The sequence below is a fragment of the Sphaerodactylus townsendi genome, linkage group LG03 (genome assembly GCF_021028975.2).
Source record: "Sphaerodactylus townsendi isolate TG3544 linkage group LG03, MPM_Stown_v2.3, whole genome shotgun sequence".
Lineage (NCBI taxonomy): Eukaryota > Metazoa > Chordata > Lepidosauria > Squamata > Sphaerodactylidae > Sphaerodactylus > Sphaerodactylus townsendi.
The window spans coordinates 121,269,268-121,291,458 of record NC_059427.1 but is presented as its reverse complement, the minus strand read 5'-3'; the positions used below and the strand labels follow the sequence as shown (position 1 = coordinate 121,291,458).

The 22,191-nt window shown below is 41.5% G+C and overlaps 1 protein-coding gene across 3 annotated transcripts in view; it reads right to left on the bottom strand.

Moving 5' to 3' along the window:
• Positions 1–18,728, bottom strand: part of GRB2 (growth factor receptor bound protein 2) — a 59,444-nt gene extending 40,716 nt beyond the window's left edge. The window contains exons 1-2 of one of the 3 annotated variants that reach the window (XM_048490034.1): positions 18,589–18,728; positions 10,933–11,173 (exon numbers count right to left, since the gene is read on the bottom strand). In XM_048490034.1, coding sequence (XP_048345991.1) covers positions 10,933–11,010 — 78 coding nt within the window. In that variant the 5' untranslated portion in view covers positions 11,011–11,173; positions 18,589–18,728. Of the gene's footprint in view, positions 1–10,932; positions 11,174–11,253; positions 11,269–18,588 lie in introns of those variants that run through there. The other 2 variants (XM_048490036.1, XM_048490035.1) reach the window with 2 other exon arrangements.
• Positions 18,729–22,191: the final 3,463 nt, after the last annotated feature.

Sequence of the window (22,191 nt, the reverse complement as noted above, 5' to 3'; positions counted from 1 at the left end):
CTGTCACAATGGTATCAGTGTTACGGAGATGTACATGTTGTTTGTAAGATGATGAATCAACATATGCAGCTGAGTGAAATGGCTGACTGAAGAATGTCACTGCTGCAGCTGACCCATAAAACAAAATGCTTTGCAAATCAGAAAACCTTTCATAGAGAAAAGTTCTAACTGCCACATTTTCTGCAACATTAGAGTTTAACTTGAAGTAATTTTTTTTTAATGAAGGGAATCATTTATTAACTCCAGGTGGGACATGGGCTGGCAAAAATTGAGTGGCGGTGATAAGGGACAGCCCTACATGCTCAAGGGTAATTTAAAAGGTTGTATTTTATTATTGTACTTGTGCCTTTGCTACTGTGGCACACAACGCAAACAGTCATGTGGCTCTTTTGGCTGATGCTAACTGTGGCGGATTCCACATGGGCCAAAAACAGCGGTGTGAAAACGGTGTAAAATGGCTTAGAACGGTGTAAGAGGGCACACACCGTTTTCACACCGCAGTTTTTGGCCCACGCGGAATCCGCCTGTGATAAGGCTCAGTGAACCTGTGCCAATGTAAGTGCCAATGGTATAGATAACACGGGGCTAAATATACTGATGGCCTGACTCAATGTAACGTAGTTTCATATGTTTGCGGATGCACATCAGCCCAGGAGTAAGCCCCATGAAATCCAGCAGGACTTGCTTGCTTCTAAGTAAACATGAATACGATCTGCGTGAACATCACTGAAACTTCTTCACCACTGTTTACTTCTATCCTTTAATATATAAAAGTCTTGGTCAAAATGATTATGTTCCCCTTTGTTAACTGTATCTTCACCAGATTCTCATCTCCTGCCCTGCCCCCAGGGAATGATTTATGGATGGTTTTTGGTATGGGGGATGCTTATTGGTAAGTTTTACCCTTGGGTTGTATTTATGGTTCCAAGATGCTGACTGGAAAGTCTGCTTATTGATTTTATTGTTTTGCTTAACTAAACAGCTGTAAGCTACCCTGAACCCATCAGGGAAAGTACAGTCTATAAACCAAATAAATAAATAAAATTTCCACTTACTATAGGACTGGATCCAGCAGAAGATTTTTTACTGTGGAAGCGATTTTCACACGTTCCCTCCCCCACACCCCTCAGGGAGTCTTCTTTCCCACCAAGAACAGCATTTCAGTATTCATGCTACACTGCAATGGGAAGTGAGGAAATCATGCTTCATAGATTGAAATCTTCCCATCAGCAGACATTTCTGGCAGGATCTAAAGTTTTGATATCCTGTGGTTGACGGCCAAAATTATTAAGCTCCATTTAATACTTCACTTGTCATTCACTTATCACTTAATCTGGTGACATGTAATGGGCATTTCAGAAGGCTTAACATGGACCAAATTCCAAAAGTTGTTCTTCTCAGTTGTCGCCATCCATCCCTTGCCAGACAAGCTGAGACACGGGCAAATGATTCCTCAGTTCTCCCCTCAGTATAAACGACAGCAAGGCTCTGTTGGAGTCTGGAGTCCTTCTATGTTAGTGGGGTCTGACTCCAGTTGAACTAATCAGTGTAATAATGGTAAAGCTCTTCTTCAATTGTATCATTTCAGGCTCCGGAGGAGCTGCATGCATACATTTTTAGATAACGCTGGGCTAAATATGGTATATGGTATATATATGGTATATTTAGCCCAGCGTTATCTATACCATATAGCAACAAAATTCTACACTTAGAACATTAATTTGTCAGGGAGAAAACTTCAGTTTTATTTTCTTGGCAATGTATTCCTATATGAGCAGAGATAACTGAGGAAACATTAAAAAATGTAAGGAATTCTTAAATGGGACTTCAGTAATCACTCTGACTCTTGATTAGGCTGTTCTTAATCCCCTGGCTCTGAGGGTCAGTTTATAGTGTTTTGACTTCCATGGATCTGTGAGGGACAAAGCCAGTTTATCGCCCAACAACTCTAGCTCAGTTCAAAACAGAAATTTTAGCTGCTGAACAGGGCTTTAAGCAAAAACCATGTGTACTTGAACTAAAACCTCTCTGTCACAGCACTACTGTGGCATGCATGTATGTTTCCATATACCCTAATTTTTAATTTGTTGTTGTTCTTGCACCTGTAGACCAGGTTACTGTATACCACTACTACGTTTTTTTTAAATTTTGGAGTTAGTCTGCCCACTTGAATGCAAATATATTGTTCTGTTTTCAGTAAGAGACCTTGAGGGCCAATACAGTGGTCTCCTAAATAAAAGAACAAAGCAGCCCCTTTCCAAACACAGCTGTGAATGGAAATCAACTCCTATACAAGACTCTGACAAAAGTTGCTCTACACCTTGGATCTGAAACTTGCAGACAGACTAACTTGATTTCCAGCAGACTGTGCAATTAACTCTACACAGGACTGCAAGATACTTCATATTTTCTTCTTTCAAATTAGCTGGAAGGGGTTAGCTGGCCTGCACACCAAATATTTTATGCTGTTGCTTATTCTTATTTAATTAAATATCAAAATACATGAATCCTATTTCCAGTAATATAGGATTTCCAGTAATAACTAGCTGTCATAAGGATTTTTAAAGATAAACCAACATGGAAGTATGTGAAGCTTTTTTATGTGCTTTTATCACATTTTTAAGTTTGAGATCATATAAAAATCTCTGCTATTTTGGTACAGCAGCTCAGTTCTGGAGAACACTGAAAAATTTAACGTACCTTTAAATGATTAATATTTTTAAGAAACCTATGCCTTCCAAAAGCTGACAATGCTTTCTTTAAATAATTACTACTACACAGTTAATGATAAAGCATACTTTATCATTTATGCACTCATTTCATTGACAATGCACTGTCTGAAAGCTGACCTATTTAGGGTCCCCAATAAGATCTACTTCAAGTTATCATTTTTCTGTGCCAAAAATCAAATTTCAGCTATTTCCCAGAATAGCTATTTGATAATTCTGTCATACCTCTAACACAGCTCCATTTTTCCCAAGCCTAACCTAATTAACAAAAAGTTATATAATGGAAATTTTTCAGGGTTAGCTCATACATGAGTATATACAACTCAGCCTCCTGCTAATGTAGAAGTTAGAGATGTATGTCTGAACTGGATCAATATTAAAGTTCTATTTGATGACTCAATACATACTGAACACTTTAGTCATCAACTGATGAATTTGCATGCATGAACCCATCTTCAGTTTAGCAGTCCCACTCACTAAGAGAGCAGCTTTTCATGAATGTATACATGTGTAGCAAATCACCTGCCCAAAATACTTTGCCAACCCCAAAGCTGAGCTACACTATGGGTTGGATCCAGCAGAGACGTTCTTGGAAGGAACTGGCTGAGATGCTCTTTCCCTGCCTTCTCCAAGCTTTGCTCTCAAAAATCCTCTTGTGGGGTTGAAAAAACTTTGAGAACAAAATACACCACAGCACAGGGGCACTGCAACAATAGAGAGGAATCTGTTTTTTTGTTCATCCTGTGCTAGCAGCTTGTGTCAGCAGAGGAGACTATTTTACCCATTCTCCCCCACATGCACACCAAAGAAGCACCCTGTACTGTAATCCATTTTATCTGTGAGGCTGTCTTAAACTGCCGAGAGAATTTTCAGAGCAAACAGGAAGCTGCTTGAGGAACTACCTGCTCCTCCAATTTCCTCTGCGAGCTTCTCCACTGGATCCAACTCACTGACCTGCACCATGTGACCAGAAATAGGTACGTTAATGAGAAGATTGGGTCCTTATTCCTTCTAGTCATATGCAGAATGTTTTTGACGTGGAGGAAGTATGCAACAGAGTTCGCATCAGTCAGCATATAATTTTGCTTCATGGAACACACAATACTTCTGTCTTTGAGTTTGACAACAGGCAGATAAAAACAGGTGTTCACTGCTGCCAACTATAACATAACTTCGTGAAAATTCATATAGGTCAGATTTGGAGGAGGAGGTTGAAGGGTAGCAAAAATAGGAAGCCCAGTTGCCTTTTGCACAAAAATGTTATTTCACAATGAAGTTTCAGAAATGTTTTTCATGAAGGAACTGAAAAATGCAGTATCAGCACCAGGTCTTCAGAACTGCACCACTGTCTGACATTGATCTAAGGGGGAAGGCAAGCAGACTTACTGAAAAAGAACCGCATGAATCCCACTCGACTGTGAAGTTTAGAAGAGTAGCTGGTGTGAGTGCTGAACAGGAAGAAGCCTTGAGAATTCAATTAAGACAGTCTAAGGACTAACACTGCATAAATAATATCTCTTCATTCCTTCCTTGAACCCACAAGGAACTGATTTATATTCTACAGTGATGAGCATTACATGACCACTGGGGGTTCAATAAAAGAAGGTACAGGAAAACTGGGTCTTCACTGGAGACTATTATGGGGGTGGTAGTGGAAACCATAGTTTTAAATACCTTTTCAATCAGTTATCAGGGGGGAAAATGCTGTCTTCCAACCACTCTACAAAAATGGCTATATTATTAAAGTTTGTGTTCAGCAAATGTGGTATACTTGCATTCTTCTATAGTGTCCATTTTGGAAATTATTAGAAAGGGGATGGGAAAGAAGGTAGCCAATAGTGTGATGCCCTTGCATCACTATGGTATTGCCTAATTTGAAACACTACGTGCAGTTCTGTTTGATGCATCTCAAAAAGGATATTGTTGAGGAGGAGAAAAATTTAAATTATGCATAGGGTGGAAACAGCTTTTTTCTTGTTCTCCTAATCCTCAAATCCACAAACCATCAATTCGTTGTTTTCTGTTTTGAGCAAAAAATCTCAGGGATTTCAAGTTCTCAATAAACTTAAATAAGTTATTCTTTCTAATCAAAGAAGTAAGTTTAGCCAATTCCAATATCTTCAAACAATTTTTAAATTGTGTGTACAGATGAAGTTTTCCATTTTGGGGCACACAATATTTCCACAGAATTCCATATATTTTTTCAAACTGTCTGTCTACAAGACTCAAAAGGAAAGCCTGTGGTTATCTGATCTACTAGGCTTTATTTATGTTGTTATAAAGCAGAGACAATAGGATTGCCACCTCTTTCTGTTAGGGAACGTCTTGCATAATAAACATTAACACATCGTATTCAAAGGGAATAGTGAGGATAGTTCTTATTTCCAGCCAAAGAATTCAAACCATCTATTCTTTCTTTGCCACCAAATTCCAAAACCAAAACGAAGTATCAGCATACTTTATATTTGGACAGGTGCCAGTTGGCAAAGACACAAGAACAAAAATCTTCCAGGGACATACTACAATTTCTCAGGGACACAGTGTGTAGTAGATTCATTGTGAACGTAGGTATAAAAGGTGGGATCCCTGCTACAGCTGACGAAAACCGATGAATAAGCAAAGAAATTTAAATTAATCATTAAGTATATTTTAAGACCCTAGGATGATAAAATAGCTAGATCCATAGTGGTAAACATGGAAACCACAGGAATCTGAATACAGACTCTGAAGATAAAATCTCATAATATATTCTTATTATTATTTATTAGATTTCATAGACCACCCATCCCCGAAGGGTTCTGGGCGATGTACAGTAAAAACAATACACAATAAGATACACATTATAAGCATCAAACATTAAAAACCCTTAAAATCACAACAGCAGCATTATCATAAAACCCACATTGATTGGTGGTGTCCGATCCTAAAGCCGGGAGGGGACCAGCAATGCCAAAAATAACGAGAATATAATAAGAGGCAATGCTGGAAATGGTATAAGAATATAGTGTGGGGCATCAAGAGGGGGCAGGCAATCCACAGCTGGCCTCCCCAAAGGCCTGGTGAAACAACTCAGTTTTGCAGGCCCTGTGGAACTCACCAAGGTCCCGCAGGGGCCTAACTGCAGATGGAAGAGTGTTCCACCAGGCAGGGGCCAGAGCCTGTATCTGTATCTCAGACAATAAACCATCTTACTGTATCTCAGACAATAAAGTACGGTATCTACTGTCTCTATATCTATAGGGAAATGCCCCGAGTACTTTGGAAACTTCTTTTGCAGATGCTAATAGACGTTGTAGGTGCATCCGAATAGCTTCTAAGTTTGTGGATGGGGGCCATCCAGTATTGAACCTAGACATGAGCAATAGTGGCCAGAGGTACCCTATATCAGTCGGATGTAACATAGAGGTTGCACTCCTCTTCAGAAAGAAAGGAAGTAATTTTCTTCACCAATGCCACTAATCACTTTACATGGGACTACTCTTGAAGAGGCCTCCAAAGTTTTACTGGCTCATCTCCTTTACATACTTTCAAGCGATTATGCAGCAACTTCACTAATTACATATCCGCTTCCTAGCCCCTTTCAAGGTAATGCTTCCACCTTTTGAGGAATCCACATCCCTAAGAGACTTTCTATCTTCATACTTGTCACCAAGAGCTTTGGGAGCCTTGCTCTGCATTCTAACAGTGGAGGTCAGCATGACCTTAGCCATAAGCAGAGCTGTGTCAGTGACTGCCCCGAGGTTACGGAACAGCCTCTCAGAGAAGACTGGGCAGAACACGTATTTGATGGCTTTTAGGGCAGGCTGAAAGATCTACAATAAAGCATTATGGAGCTGATGTACAGAAGATTTCAGCAGCTGGTGTGACTTTTATAAAATAAGTAAAATCAGAAAATACAATATTGTTGGGAGCCACCTTAAGTGCAGGGAAGGCAAGTTACAAATATTTTAATATTTGTGTGTGTAAGTGTAATAAAACATGGAGAGCCCAACTGAGGCAAAATTAGCACTTACTATTTTGTAAGGCAAATGAGAAAACTCTGCTTTATCCGACAGACATTTTGCAACAGCACTTGTGAAAAGATTGTGCAAGTACTGTCCAGATCAGTAGAAAAATAATCATACCGCATTCTACCACATAAGTAACCCAGTGTTTAGCTGACATACAGTTTTGAGTCAAAGGTTAAACATCTTTTACGTTTGGAATACGGCCATAAGGTTACTAATAAGCAAGCAGCTAATGGATGTAGTTCAAACATAACTCAAACAAGTCCAGAATATGTGTACACCGCAGTAATGGTATATGACATCATCAGCAAATTATCTGCTGAAAATCAGATAGGAGTCAACATGCACCTTCCATTTTTCCCCAAAGTAAAATGTTACCAATATTTCAAACATTCCTTGTAGAGTAACAGGATCTACTATTTATACGGGCAGCATTTTAAGAACCACAGATCTGCTAGACCAGACACAATGATAATTTCATACTTCTAAACAGCAATTTAAGAAATAAATGATAAAGTATGCAAAAATAGCATACATCTTCTCCAGCTGTCTCCATTGTAGCCATGAGGGGGGGAAACCTGTCAGATAGTATTAAGTTAGCATTGTAATCACTTTTATGTATTTATCTTAATCCCCCATTGCCGTTTTCAAATGTTTGTTATCTTGCTTATAAGCAAAGAAGTAATAAAGCCACAATCAGCAAAATCCCCCAAAATACATATACTACACTTGTTGTTTAACAGATCTAATGTCAGTTTCTTCCATAATCCAAATAGTTGGCCTGTCTTTTTCTTCTATGCACGCAGCAAACACTGATAAATGATTACTGTTCTCACCAGAACTCAAGGATATCTCAGAAACAAGAGAACTAAACTCTGGGATGAGAAAAAATGGTTATTATCACTACACAGATTACTATTAATCAGATATGGCAGTGAGCGTGGCTTAGTGGATAAAGAATCAGGCTAGGATTCTGGAAGACCTGGTTTGAATCCCCACTTCTACCATAAAGCACACTGGGTGACCTTGGGCCCATCACAAACCCTCAGCCTGGCCTACCATGAAGGGTTGCTGTGAGGAAATGAAGGAGGGGAGAACTATGTTGTAATCCAGTTTAAGTTCCAAATTGCAAGAAAAGCAAGATATAAATAAATGCAAATGCATGAAAACCAGAACTTTGAATTTGCCACCAAACCTGAAACAGAAACTTCTGTTTCTTTTATATGAAGTGTGGTAACTGTCATCACTTCACAAGGACATCGTGAACCTACATATTTTTAGAATCACAAACAAAGCGCCAGGATAAAGTCAGCAAATGCTGAATAGATTATCTTCTTAAAATTATTTATGAAAGTAAAATATTTCTGAATTTAATGCATGTGATATTAGTTTATATAATTATATATATATATATATATATAATTAGTTTAGTATACCGCCCTCTCCCTAAGGGCTCAGGGTTAGTGTATGTGTGATATGTGCGCGTGTGTGTGTGAGAGATAAATACATACATACATATATGTGTGTGAGAGAGATAAACACACACATATATATGTGAGATGTATATAAAAAACCTGCATTAGTGAGGATGTTGTTCCACTTCAATAGTCATTTTTCTACGAAAGTACTGAATAAGGGACACATAGGAGTGTTGTGGGTTTTCCAAGCTGTATGTATGGTCTGCTGTGCGATCTTAGGGCAGTGGTGGCAAACCTATGGGCACGCACAGTTTTCCAAGCTGTATGTATCAGAAGATCCTCTGAAGATGCCAGACACAGATGCAGGTGAAACGTCAGGAGAAAATGATACTGGAACATGGCCATACAGCCCGGAAACCCCACAACACCCCAGTGATTCCAGCCATGAAAGCCTTTGACAAGGGACACATAGTTCTAAGTGCATTCTGGGAATCAGCATCCACATTACAGCAACAGCAAGGCTACACAATTTCAACATGTGGGAGAAAATACTGAACCTCCATCACTCTCAGCACTAGCTTATTTTTTGGAGTGCCATCAAGTTACAGCTGACTTACAGTAATTCCCACAGAGTTTATGGGGCAAGTGATGTTCAGAAGTAGATTGCCATTGTCTTCTTCTGCATAATGACCCAAGTATTCCTCAGAGATCTCTCATCCAAATACTAGCCAGGGTCAACCCTGCTTAGCTTCTGAGATCAGGCTAGCCTGGGGTTCTCACACTTCCTTAAGTTGATGTAGATACACATTAAACAGCTATGCACAGAAGGGTCTATCTGCTGGGTGAGGGTATCAAAATATTCAGTCTGCAAAGCAGAGCAACCGATGCCAATCCCTGCTAAATAGATGGCTTTGATCAAGTCATTGGCTTGGATTCATCAGATTTCCATGGAGGCAAAGGACTTCTACTCATGGAGGACATCTTCTCCCACTCTCTTCAGCCCAAGTGCTTCATAAAATGCTACTCCTAGGAGAAATGTAACCCTCAGGAAAAAAATATGGAGGAGCTTGGCAAAATCATTACCCCTTTAGCCAAAGAAATTTTCTATGGGATCCAAATCATCATATTCAAGCTGAATCTACCCTCTCAGGGGTTTGCAAGGTCAAAAAGGGATTTCTCCCTAGTCCAACTTTTGAACTACCATGGGTATTTCCAGTTCCCAATTTGATGTGGACCAGATTCCTACTTACAGCAAGATGCTGGTAACACCAGTACAGTACAAGACTGATATTTCAATTCACCATCATCAGAAACAAACACCTTTGCCAACACCCCTCCTATTATAACAACCAGTTGCCCCAGACAGAATTATATCAGACTAGAACTGGAAATGAACTCTCCTTTTCAATGTCTGTGTATTGGCCTTATTTCCTTCAAAAATAGCCTAAAATCTATGCATATTATTTGTTATTAAATTCTTATAAAACACAAAATAAAATAAAAGCTGTCTTGCACTGTGTTGGTGAGAAGTATGAGAAAGCCAAAGAACATTCCAAATGTACTGCAGGGATGAATGATGCAAAATGACAGTGTAAGATTCAGTCCTCCAGGAGGGCAGGAAGCCAGCAAGAAAGAAGCAAGTGAAGACATAAGTTAGATCAGCTTTCTCCTTTCACTTCCTGTCCTCTTCCTAATCATATTGTGCCAATTAACCATGGCAATCCAGTGGATGTGCTCATCTCTATAGTTTTAAGCCATTATATATTTTTAATTTGATTTAATTGCATGCATCCACTAAAAAGACTCAGAATCAGGGCTTTCATGTAAAATTACAAATAAGATGCAGGCTACACATTATGTTTTATTAAAAGCAACTGGATCCTACACATCTTTTTACTATTTTACTAAGCTCCCAGAGAGAAGAGGCTATATCACATTCATCAAGTTTGAAAGATCAGTCTTGTATTTCCAATTAATACAACATAATGCTTGTAACATTTTTATTCTGCTCTAATTACTCCATTGCATCCTCTCAACTTTGTCAAGTACATTAGGCTAAGAGGCAGTGACTATCCCAAGCTCACAGCTCCATGCCAGAATAAGGATTTCAACCCTGGCCAACGTACACCAAACTGACTGCTATACTAGACTGCTTCTGATTAAAGCAAATTTCCAAAATAAACTCTGGAAGCCCTATGCACCACTGTTTCCTCACTCCAGACACACAAATATACCACAATAAGAGTTCTAGACAGCTTCGATCAACAATTTCAGAGAGCATGGAATTAAACTGGACTGTGACTAGAAACCTGGAGCTTATTTATTTATGAACACAAAACAAAACAAAATCATGCGTTTGTGTGCGAAAGAACGCATTTCTTATATTTTAACGCAGAGTTCAGTCATCTATTCACAATGGCAGTGATTAGTGATCATGTCTTGTGCCTGTAAAGGTTTGGCACTGGCAATACAAGAGAGTAGCAGCACACAGATATTAAATATAAGAAAGTGCAGTCAGACAAACCTAAGCAATCATAAACTAAGCTACCAAAATCTACAACTTAACGCTATAATTGCTTTACTTCATCTCCCAGCATTTGGACTGCTAAATGTTCAAAGTGGTAGGAAAAATGCCTCTATAAAAAGCTGCAGGCAGGAGACCACTTTAGCCTTTTCATTCTGACACTGAATGTTAGGAACGATCCGATGGCATCTCCAGAGAAAGAGCACAATCATATCAGAGAAAGCCTGAAGAGGGCAATCTTTGCTCAGTCTTACCTTAAGGACATCCCCTCGTTTGAAGCTGAGCTCATCGTCTGCGGTGGCTTTGAAATCGTATTTGGCGATGGCTTCCATGCTCAAGCCGCTGGTGGACAGCAATGATGGGACTGGATAGGAAATCCTTCTCCGGGTCCTCCCGGTTCAAGCCTGCACCCTCTCTCCTCCGCGCTCCCGCTTTCAGCCTGACTTCGGGCTCCGTCTTTCACATGCAGGGGAAAGCAAGGAGGGCCGACCCGCCCTGGCAGGGAAGGAAGAGAAGGGACATTGAAACAAGCAGCCCGGATCAATGACAGAGGCCGCGCCCTGGACCTCTCCCACCTCCCGGCTCGACTCCAGCCTGCCGCTTCCTCTTTCTGCAGCCTCTCCCTCGCTTGCTCTGGGCACAGCCAGGAAGCGCTGAGTGGCACTCGCCGCGGCCAATAGCAGTGCCGAGGAGAGGCCGCCGTACGGACTGCCCCCCACTCAGCTAGCAGCACAGGCCGGCGCCGCCGCCCCCTGCCACGCCCCCAGCCAGCCTTCCAGCAGAGCGGGCGCTACTCTGCGCTCTTACCCTCTTCCTCCTGAGGCGAAGCGGGGAGGCGAACAAAGCCGGGCTTCATTGCCAGGCAGGCAGCAGACAAGGGAGCGCCGGCCGACTGCCCGTCATGGAAGGGATCGATCCCCCTCCTCCCTTCCCCACTCAGCGCCCCAGAGCTCCCTCCGCCCCAGGCAGGCGCGCTCAGGTTCCCCAAACAGCTGTTTCCCAGGAGAAACGCCGCAATCGCCCTTTAGCTCCAACTTCAAGCCTCCCCCTCCCCCGACTTTCCTCCAACACGGTGCCTGGTCTGTTCGAGAGAAATCTGAAGCAACGATCACTCGCCTTCTTCGCCCACGTGTGCAGTTGCTGGATTTTGAAACGCGTGACGAGCTCTAAATGGTCTTATTCACGACTGGGGGTTTCCCGTGGTTTCTGCCAAGGTAGACTGGGCGTTCCTCGTCTTTGTAACGAGACTAACGGAACAACCTTAAGCTTAGTATACTAAATGGCATTTTTAAAACCTCCTGGTTGCGGGGTGGTACTGGATTTACGAGCAAAATATGAATGGAAATAATTTCAGGAAGCTTATCTTAAAAAGAAGGGGGATGTAAGACAGGGAACAGCTTTATTTATTGATATATAAACCACTCTGAAGTAGGTTAGGCTGAGAGAGAGGCTCATGCTCACCCAGGCAGAGTTTACAGCACACTTGGGATTTAAACCTGGGTCGCCTAACCCCTATCCCACACTGGCTACACCAGTCTTACTTTTGATCTCACAAGAGAGAAAGAGTCGTAAGTCACACTTACATACCATTAGTTACAAAAACAGAACAGCTGTTTAAAGGAGAGCCCTCAAACAGGTGCATATTCTAAAAGGCAAAACCCAGTTTTGAAATGGAAGAAACCTGCAATTGAATTCCATGATATTTTAAGAACAAGGGATGTCAGTGTGCCCTATCACATTGCTAGTTGCTTGGTCGAATTTAAGAATTCAAAGAACTGATCAGTAGTGTTTTCTCTGTGGGTATGGATCAAAGTTTGAACATAATATGTGAAGAAGAGTCTTCTTAGGGGGAATGCCTCTCACTCAGCAGGCAAGCTGAAAACACACACACCTCCCCCCATTGACATAAAAAATCGCAAAAATTTGGAGATGTTATTCTTATTGTCCACTACTAGTACTTCAACTGCACAATTTTAAGAAGTCGGGTCTTTTCTGTAATTTCATTTAACGCTGCTACAGTTAGCTACACCACAATTTCGGTCTTTTTTTAAGGAGATGAAACATACTACAGTATGCCATTGCTGCATGGGAGAGAATTCTTAGCATTGCATTTTTTTTAAAGGCCTGCATGAAACTTCTTGTGGTATAGCAGGGAAATGCTTACCCTTAAGAAAATGAAACATGTGATAAAACCCTTTCACAGAAACTCTAGCTGTGCAAGCTGGAAGAACTGCTCCCCCACCAGTCAATTTTTTATTTATATGCTGTAAAATATGCTTGCAACTGAAATACATTTTGGAAAGAATACACCACTATGGCTTGCTTCTAGGGTTGCCAATGACATGGAGAAAAGTTATTTGGTCTTCTTACTACAGACTGCATGGAGTTTTTGTTTCAAAACATATCTAATAAAGGAGTATGGCATTGTAGTTCCATGCTTTTGGGCAACCCTATCTGCATCAGAAAAATTCCAAGTGTGTGCTGATTCCTCCCCTATTCCAAAGTTGTTACTTACTAAAGCTAGTTCAAGGAGATCCTATCCATATGTGTACTAAAGAAAATCTTACTACCGTCAGACAAACCTTGTATGTAGGTGTGTGCGTATGAAATGATGTCAAGTCACAGCTGACTTGTGCTGGCCCCACAGGGTTTTCAAGACAAGAGATGTTCAGGGGCATTTCGCCACTAACTTTTGCCTCAATATTTTGAGGCAATATTTTGCCTCAATAAGCTTATAAGTTAAACTTTGAGACAAGGGTTATGCAAGGGTGATGGGAAGAACAGGGGAAAATACAGCAGAGAAGGAACACTGAGGTTTCAGTAATACTGAGGTTTCTGTACAGAAGGGGGACTAAGGGATTTGGGGGCAGGACCGGAAGTGAGCAAAAGAAGTGGCCTCACTTCTCTTGCATAAGGGTCAACAATAGAGAAACAGCAGAGACCTTTATTGTGGCAGGAAGCCTTTAGATCACACGTGTCACACTCCCAGCCCTCTAGATGTTATGGACTACAGTTCCCATCATCCCCTGCCAGCATCATGCTGGGAGGGGGTGATGGGAACTGTAGTCATAACATCTGGAGGGCCGCAAGTTTGACACCTGGGTCCGTGAGTTTGACACCTGAGTTTGACATCATGGGTCTGTCTCAAGCTTTTTGAGCTGGTGGGTACTTTTGGAATTCTGACACAGCATGGCAGGCACAGCCAAAAAATGGCAGCCACTGGAGGTGAAACCAGCCACAGAATGGTTCACACAGTTTATCTTTGGTCGCATAACAAAAACATTTTTAAAAAAAATCTGCACAGCCAATCAGATGCTTGGCTGGACAAAGGTCCTATATGGCCTCACCCACTTTCTAAAAACTCTTAGAAGGTGCCAGGAAAGGTATTGGCAGGCACTATGGCACCATGTTGGGGACTCTGCTTTAGATGGTTAAGGATAGTGGAGCTGAAAGAATGATAGCCAAGGCAAAAAAAAAAGGCTAATAGTCATGTTTTACAAATTTAGAATTGAAAAGCAGCAACAAAACAAATGCTGTACATAACTGTATTAGCTCTCTCAAACCACACAATGAGTGCAAATATACGTATATTTGCACTCATTGTGTGGTTTGAGAGAGCTAATACAGTTATGTACAGCATTTGTTTTGTTGCTGCTTTTCAATTCTAAATCCTGGACAAACACATTACTCTTGAATCATACTAAAGTTCCCTTAAGTTACAAAAAAACTGTATTACAAGAAATCCACCCTGAAAGTCCAACATATCTGCCATCTCTGTGATACTCAGAAAAATTGGGAAAGACGAGGAGCTTTTCAGTTTGTGTTAGGCCAGGGGTAGGGAACCTGCAGCTCAAGAGCCGCATGCGGCTCTTCTGCCCTTGCACTACGGCTCCACGAGCTGAGCCGCTGGCTTCATCCTTGCCCACCCTGCAGGCAGCAGGGCGGGTGCACCAATTGCCCGCGGCCAGCTGGGCAGCGTCGCGGGCTTCTCCTCTTGCCCGCCTTGTTCAAGCGGGGCGGGCGCTTTCCCGGTGGCCGGCAAGGCCAAGCCGCTGGCCCCATCCTTGCCCGCCCTGCAGGCAGCAGGGCAGGTGCATCCATGCGCTTCTCAGAATGAGTGGAGTAAAAGGTAAAAAAGCCCAATATATACAGTGTTATCTTTATTTTAAATGTCAAAAATTATTTGCGGCTCCAAGTGTTTTCTTTTCCCATGGAAAACGGGTCCAAATGGCTCTTTGAGTGTTAAAGGTTCCCTACCCCTGTGTTAGGCAGTCTGGAACAGGTGACAGCTACAAAACTGTTGTCATTGTTGCCCATCTAAGAACCTCATTTGTAAGTGTTGATATATTTGGCAAGCAGCATATTGCCTGGTAAGTATGAATACAATGGACAAATTAGAGCACACACTGAAAATGTTTAAAACTGACCATAAACATGAACACAATCGCAATTCAATCCCCAATCTATTTAAACCAAAACACTTTCATTTAAGATATTTTTTGTACCACTGACTTCAGCTGAGACTCAGCTGTCGGTTGAACTGAAACAAGCCATTGCTGAAGACAACATGAAGGCAAGAATTTAAAGAGAACTACAAAACCACCAATGAAAAGCTGATTTTTAAAAATCATATTTACCACTTTGCCCAATAAGGTATCTGTTATCATTTCAGCAATACTTAAAACACTGAAGAATGTGTCTGCAAAGGAATGAAAGCTATCAAATACACTAAATTAACTGAAATAAATTATATTTCATAACTAAATCCAACAAGAACATCTATAGTCTTACCAGGAAATTGCTTACATGGTCTTTTAATATCACATGTAATGAGGATTGCATCTACTTAGAGCTGGCACAGTAAGTAGATAGCAAAGATAACATGTTAGAAAACCTCAAAGTTGACTATCACGTGCAATACTTGTTACAGAAATTAACAGATGGCCTGACAAAGGAAGTGGCAATACATTTCCTCAAAATACTCTAACTGCTCACACATTTCTCAATTTTCATCAGATTGGAAAGTCACTATAATCATCTCAATTCAAAACTGAAGGGGGAGGGCAGATCATCCTGAAAAACCAAACTCAGAGAGTCTTATATGAAGAACTCTGGTGGAGCAAGGAACCTTTCCATGCAAGCCAGACATACCACTCAAATTGCCCTCTAGTACTTAAGCAGCATTTATCTCCAAAGAGGTATACAAAGCCAAACATAAGGCATTCCGTGGAACACAGAAGCAACAGGAAGCACAAATCTCCTTTACCCCTGCAGATGAAAATGTGCACAGGAGTAGCAGCTAGAAACCAGATCACATATTACTCTTCTGATTCCCTGGTTCAGTCTTCCTGGCCACTGAAAAGATGTATTTATCAATGAGTGATGGGTATGATAGTGTTTGTAAGCCAGTTCATAAATGTATGCTCACAATTTGATTGTTTGAGTATTGTGGTTTATGTGTGTAAATGAGGCATCATAGACAACTTTCCTATCACTTCTAATACAGTGTATTTCAGTGGAGTCAGTTACACAGCTCAAATCATCCATATTAACGGCCCAATCCAGGGGGGTGAGGGCGAAGGCAGTTGTGGAGGTGTTGGGCCACTTTGCTGGCAGATTTGTACTCCAAGGGCACTTACACTGGTGGAGGGGCAAATCCTCCAGCAGGTGGCTGTAGCCTCCATAACAGTCAGATGCAGCACAAAGTGTTGCACCAGCTTTCCTGCCAGGACAGCGGGGGTATTCCAGAGGTATGGCTGGGGGTGGAGCCAGGGCTCTGGATAGGGCTGCCCTCTTCCAGCGGATGATTCAAGTGATACACAGGCATAACTGAATCAATTCAGCAAGGCTTTATTTGGCAATGTGCTTGAATGACCAGCAGTAAAAATTATCCCCTTTGGGAGGGAAAAGTCACCAGTTCAGTGACAAGGACTACACAAGGGAGTAAATTTAAAGATAATGTGTAGTAAGCAGAACTTCCAATGTTTCATGCTGAACAAACAGTAAAATAAAGAAAGGGGTCAGTCTGTCTTTCAGGAATGTTTCCCTGGTTGTTACACTATGTACAGAAACAAAACTACCTTGCTGCCCCCATGTTCACTGTTAGATATTTACAAGTATAGTATGGAAATCCACTTATCCATGTAAAATTAAAAACAAGAAATAGCTAAAAACAAACAGCAACCCAAGTCCAAAGCAAAGCAACACTTTCTGCTTATAATGGTACTGTAAATCCTGAATTATCTGAATGCTGATTTATCCTACCCAAATGTTGATTTAGTGGTTAGTATATAAACTACTTAATATTTCAAGGCAAAAGGTACAGGCATTTCCATTTTCTGCTCTTGAACCAGTCCCAAAACCTTTTTGGGCTGGTTGCGCCACACCTATTGAAGAATTAAATGCAGTTTAATCCTATGAATTTTACTCAGTAATGTCAAACTGAATCTTTACTGTGGCAATATCTGAGACATACACAAAGAAACCATATTACAATACACTCTATATACATTCATATGAATAATTCAACTTTTCCTGTACAAGACAGATAATTCTCACAAGAGTTTCCTTTTAGTTTTTGTCAGGTATGAACAACTAGCTCTACACTGAGTCTTTACACTTTACACTCTTGAGTGGGGTCTCTGCAGCACCCACTACATTCTCTAAAGAGCTCCATGGAGAACTAGCCTTTGAGGAAGGACAGCAAAAGCTATAACTCTTTTCTGAGGAAAAAAATAGCTGTCATTAACATTCTAGGAAGTTTGATGAAATCTCCGGTAGCAGGAATAAGTGTTCACTTCCTCCTTTATGCCAGTAACAGATGTTCAATAAATAGCCAGTTTTCAGAATGTAATTCCACAAACCATTGAAGTGAATGTGAACAAGCAGTGACACTACTTAAAATCTGTAAATTAGTATTATAGACTTACTTAGCTGGGCTGATTATAACATATTTTCCTTATTACACTGCAAGGAGGAGAGAATGATATTATTTCCGGATATTCTAAAGGATAACAACAAACATGTGGAGGGGGATCTTTAAGTAGCAAGCGAACTAGGACTTCTGTGAAGTAGTACAAGCCTACATTCCTGTCATAAGGTCTAATTAAACTACTCTTAGTCACTACAGAAGAAAAAATGAGCCAATGAGTCTCTCTTTTTTGAAACTATAAAATAATAGACTAGTTTTATGAGATGCATAGAATTTTTTGTCAGATTCAGAGCTTCTCTAATCAGATGTTCATAGATTACCACAACAACAAAGTATCTATTTTCACAGCTGCTCTACATCAGCCATGTGCTTTGTATACATAAACACGTCTGGAGTCTCCCAAAACGTTAGTTCTAAAGATAGGACAGCAAGTCAAAACGCAGCGGCGCTTTTCTGAGAAAACAGGCACAGGATCAGGTTATGAGGACAATAATGCAGTGCAACTCAAAAGTTTGCTCGCAGTATCGCTCATTCTGTTTTTTTTTTCTCCCTATGGAATATTCTGTTCAAAACAACTTCCGCTTCCCTCTAAAGCGCAGGCTATAACAGTATCTAATTTAATAGGCAAAGGAAAGCAACGAGATACCACTATTCACATTACCAAAGAACCCTCCTTCCAAAAAGGAGTACCAAGAGACTATCCCCTCGCGTGATCCAATGCAAAGAACGATTGAAATAGTTATTGGGCAACGGATGAGTTGCAGAGGGGAAGCACAGGAGCGCGCGCCTTTCGTCAGAGGCAAAGCAGAGGGGCGCGTTTCCTAAGCTAAGGTAGAGCCTGGCCTCTTGACAGCCAAGGATGGGGGGGCGGGGGGAGGCGCCCACCCAACTGTCTTTGTCAACCTCAAAGGCGCAACTCCGAAACGACACAGACACCTCCTCACACTCACCCCGCTCCTTTGCACTCACTCCTGCTTACCGTAAGCCGCTGGGGTTCCGCTGTGAGCGGCCCACTCTTCTTCCCCTCCGAGGCTTCCTCTTCTTCCCCCCGCCCGCAGCAGGAGCGCCGTCGCTCAACTTCCGCTATGACCCTCACGCGCCACTCTCGCGACACCGCGGGGAGATAGAACGAGAAGTCCTAAAACTAACGGCGCACGCGTGGATTTAGGAAGCGAGTAGACCGACTGGGAGGGAAGAAAGGATGGATGGGCGCATGCGCCTTAACTTTGTGCTCTCGAATTGGTGCGAACGCGTCGCCTTTTCCTGGTTGAAATGGAAGGAGACTGGCTGTGGTGGGTTTTCCGGGCTGTGTGGCCTTGGTCTGGTGGATTTTGTTCCTAACGTTTCGCCTGCATCTGTGGCTGGCATCTTTAGAGGTGAATCACAGAGAAAAGTCTGTTTCACACTCTCTGATACACCTCTGAAGATGCCAGCCACAGATGCAGGCGAAACGTTAGGAACAAAATCCACCAGACCACGGCCACACAGCCCGGAAAACCCACCACAACCAGTTGAATCCGGCCGTGAAAGCCTTCGACAATACATGGAAGGAGACTGTTTAGATGTTTATTTGGGGGGTACATTTGCTACCTGTTTTACAGATCACTAGGGGAAATGTACCGTAATTTTCCATGTATTGAGTGTGTGAGACTGCCTTACGGCGCTACGGTAAGAGTAGGAGAAAGATCTTTCAGTGATTCCAAAAGGGAATTAAGTAATATCGTGTATTATAGGACTGCATTACATAGTACAGTGCATGATGGGCAGATACAGTCTGGTAAGCGTATCCTGCATCCAGTCTCCTTTATTCTCATCCTGGTCTACTCCTCGTAGGAAAGCTAGCCTCCAGGTGGGACTTGGGGAATCTCCTTTAATTACAGCCCAGCTCCAGAGTGTAGAGATAAGTTTGCTTGAAGAAAAATGGATGCTTGGGAGGGTGGAGTTTATGGCATTGTTCTCTACTGAGGTCTCTGTCCTCCCCAGACTCCATTCCCAAATCTCCAGGAGTTCTCCAGCCTGGATTTGACATCCCTAACCCCATCCACTATTGGTGGGGACCTGGCAACCGTATTTCAAAGAATATATATGTTTCCTAGTCATGCCGTCACTACTTTACATTTTCCCCTGTAAAACCCCTGGCTTCATAGTATCGGAATAAAGCACAAGTGAATGACAGGAGAATTCTTGTGGGGCAGAGCCAGACCCAGAAAAGGAGGAGAGACTGCTGCCAACATTGAGGGCAAGGGAATATATTTAAACAATACCAGAGGAGACTAGGAAAGAGTTCCTTATTTTTAATAAATGTTGTGAGTATTGTGAGTTGTGTTAAGTTTGCCATCATTAGCCAGTTGGGGTCCAGACCTGTGTTACTCAGTTGCAACAAAAACAAACAGGAGTTTTGAAGTACCATAAATATAAATAACATTTTATTCCACTCTGTGGACTGGAGTCCTCTTCTTCAGATGCTGTATGGTGAGAATCTGCTCACAGCACCTGAAGAAAAGGGTTGTAGTCCACCAAAGCTTATGCTGGAATAAAATTGTATTATTTTTAAGATACCATAAGACACCTATTTATTTTAAACCAAATTTCTTTCTTTAGCCAGTTTCTTTTAATGTTAAATGAGCACAAAAAAGAATATATTTTACTTTCAATAGTGCGGCCACATGTAGAGTGTTTTTAAATATATGCAAACCTTGAACCTTTACACCTGGAGGTAGTGATAGAATGTGCCATCAAGTTGGAGCTGACTTATGGTGACCCCATACAGCTTTCAAGGCAAGAGACGAACAGAGGTGGTTTGTCATTGCCTGCCTCTGAGTAGCAACCCTGGACTTCCATGCTGTCTCTCTTCAAAGCATTAACCAGGGCTGATGCTGCATAGCTTCTGAAATTGGACAAGGTTGCACTAGCCTCGGCCATCCAATTCAAACCTTCATGCCTCCCTCTTGCAATTTGAAAGAGCCCAAAGCAAACCGCACATATTTAACTGCTTATCATAGAATGCCTCAAAAACTTAGACTAGGGCTTTAATCGCAATAGTGTGTGGGTATGCACATACACAATAGACACAAAAGTGCTATAGTGCTGAGACATGAGACTTTCTTTAAAAGAAGGAAGACTTCTTTTGTTTTATCAACTGATGTCTTAACAGTGTGGATGGATTTGGCCTAAAGGAACTAGAGCCGGGACCTTGGACAATAATGTTCCTTCACAATTATGATTTTTTCCCCAGTGGGTGCTATTTGTCAGGAGATAAAATTATTTATGTATTTTCGAAGGCTTTCACAGCCAGATTCAACTGGTTGTGGTGGGTTTTCCAGGCTGTGTGGCCATGGTCTGGTGGATCTTGCCACAGATGCAGATGAAACGTTACAAACAAGATCCAATAAAATTGGATCTTTAATTTTACGGCCGTAACATCAACCAATAAAATTATTACTTTAAGTGCCCATTGTAGAAGGTGATCCCTCCTCACTGGAGTGGTATCCTTGTGAGGAGTTTGGCATAGACAGAGGAAAGAAACAGAGAGACCTTTGCTGTGAGCTCGCTGACAGTGCTCCAGTGCTCTCTCCTTCAAGGGTGACCAACTCAGGTAAGCTCTTACCCTGCCAATGGTCATCACTCAGAGAAATGTAGAGCATCTGCTTGAAACATAATATTGAGCAATGAATACCATGGACCACCAAAAAGACAAGTGTGTTCTTGATCAAATCAAGCCTGAACAGTCCCTAGAACCTAAAACTGCTTTGGTCATATAATGAGTAGGGCCATGGGGGAAAAAATAATCTTAGGAAAAGAGGAAGACCCAACAAGATGAATTAGCTCCATAAAGGAAGCCACGACCCTTAGTTTGCAAGACCTGAGCAAAGCTGTTAATGATAGGATGTCTTGGAGGACATTGATTCATAGGATCTCCATGAGTCAGAAGCTTGACAACTCTTAATACATACACAGCTGTAACAATATTGTGATTTCTTACTTAATAGTCAGCAAAGGTCTTCAAGTGTTTTTGAAAACACTGTGGGTATTCTTGCTTCAGGCTAAGTTCAAAGCCCTTGGATACTGGAAATTTGTCAAGTCATTTTCAATTAGAAAAATATGTTTGTGAAGAGATGACATTAAGAGCTATTTTAAAGCAATAATAGACTAATATGGCCATTCATGGAGGAAGCTTACCATTACACACTGCTCTATAACTGAGCAAATATAATCATGGTTTATATGAGCCATGATAATGCCACTGCTGAACCCAGTGTTCTTGACTTCAGAGCACTGAAGGAACATATCAGGGATATTTACACCTGTGAGCAGGTCCATGACTTAAATCCTGGAAGCCGGGTTGAGAGCATCTGAGTAAAAATTAAGGGGGAGAGAAACAACAATGATCTAATTGTGGGGGTATGTCCTGGGCCCAGTGCTATTCAATATTTTCATCAATGACTTAGATGATGGAATAGAGGGCATACTAATAAAATTTGCAGATGACATCAAATTGGCGGGGGGAGGGTAAATAATGCCCCAGAGGGGCAGAAATCAAAATGACCAGGACAGATTAGAGAGCTGGACCAAAACTAACAAA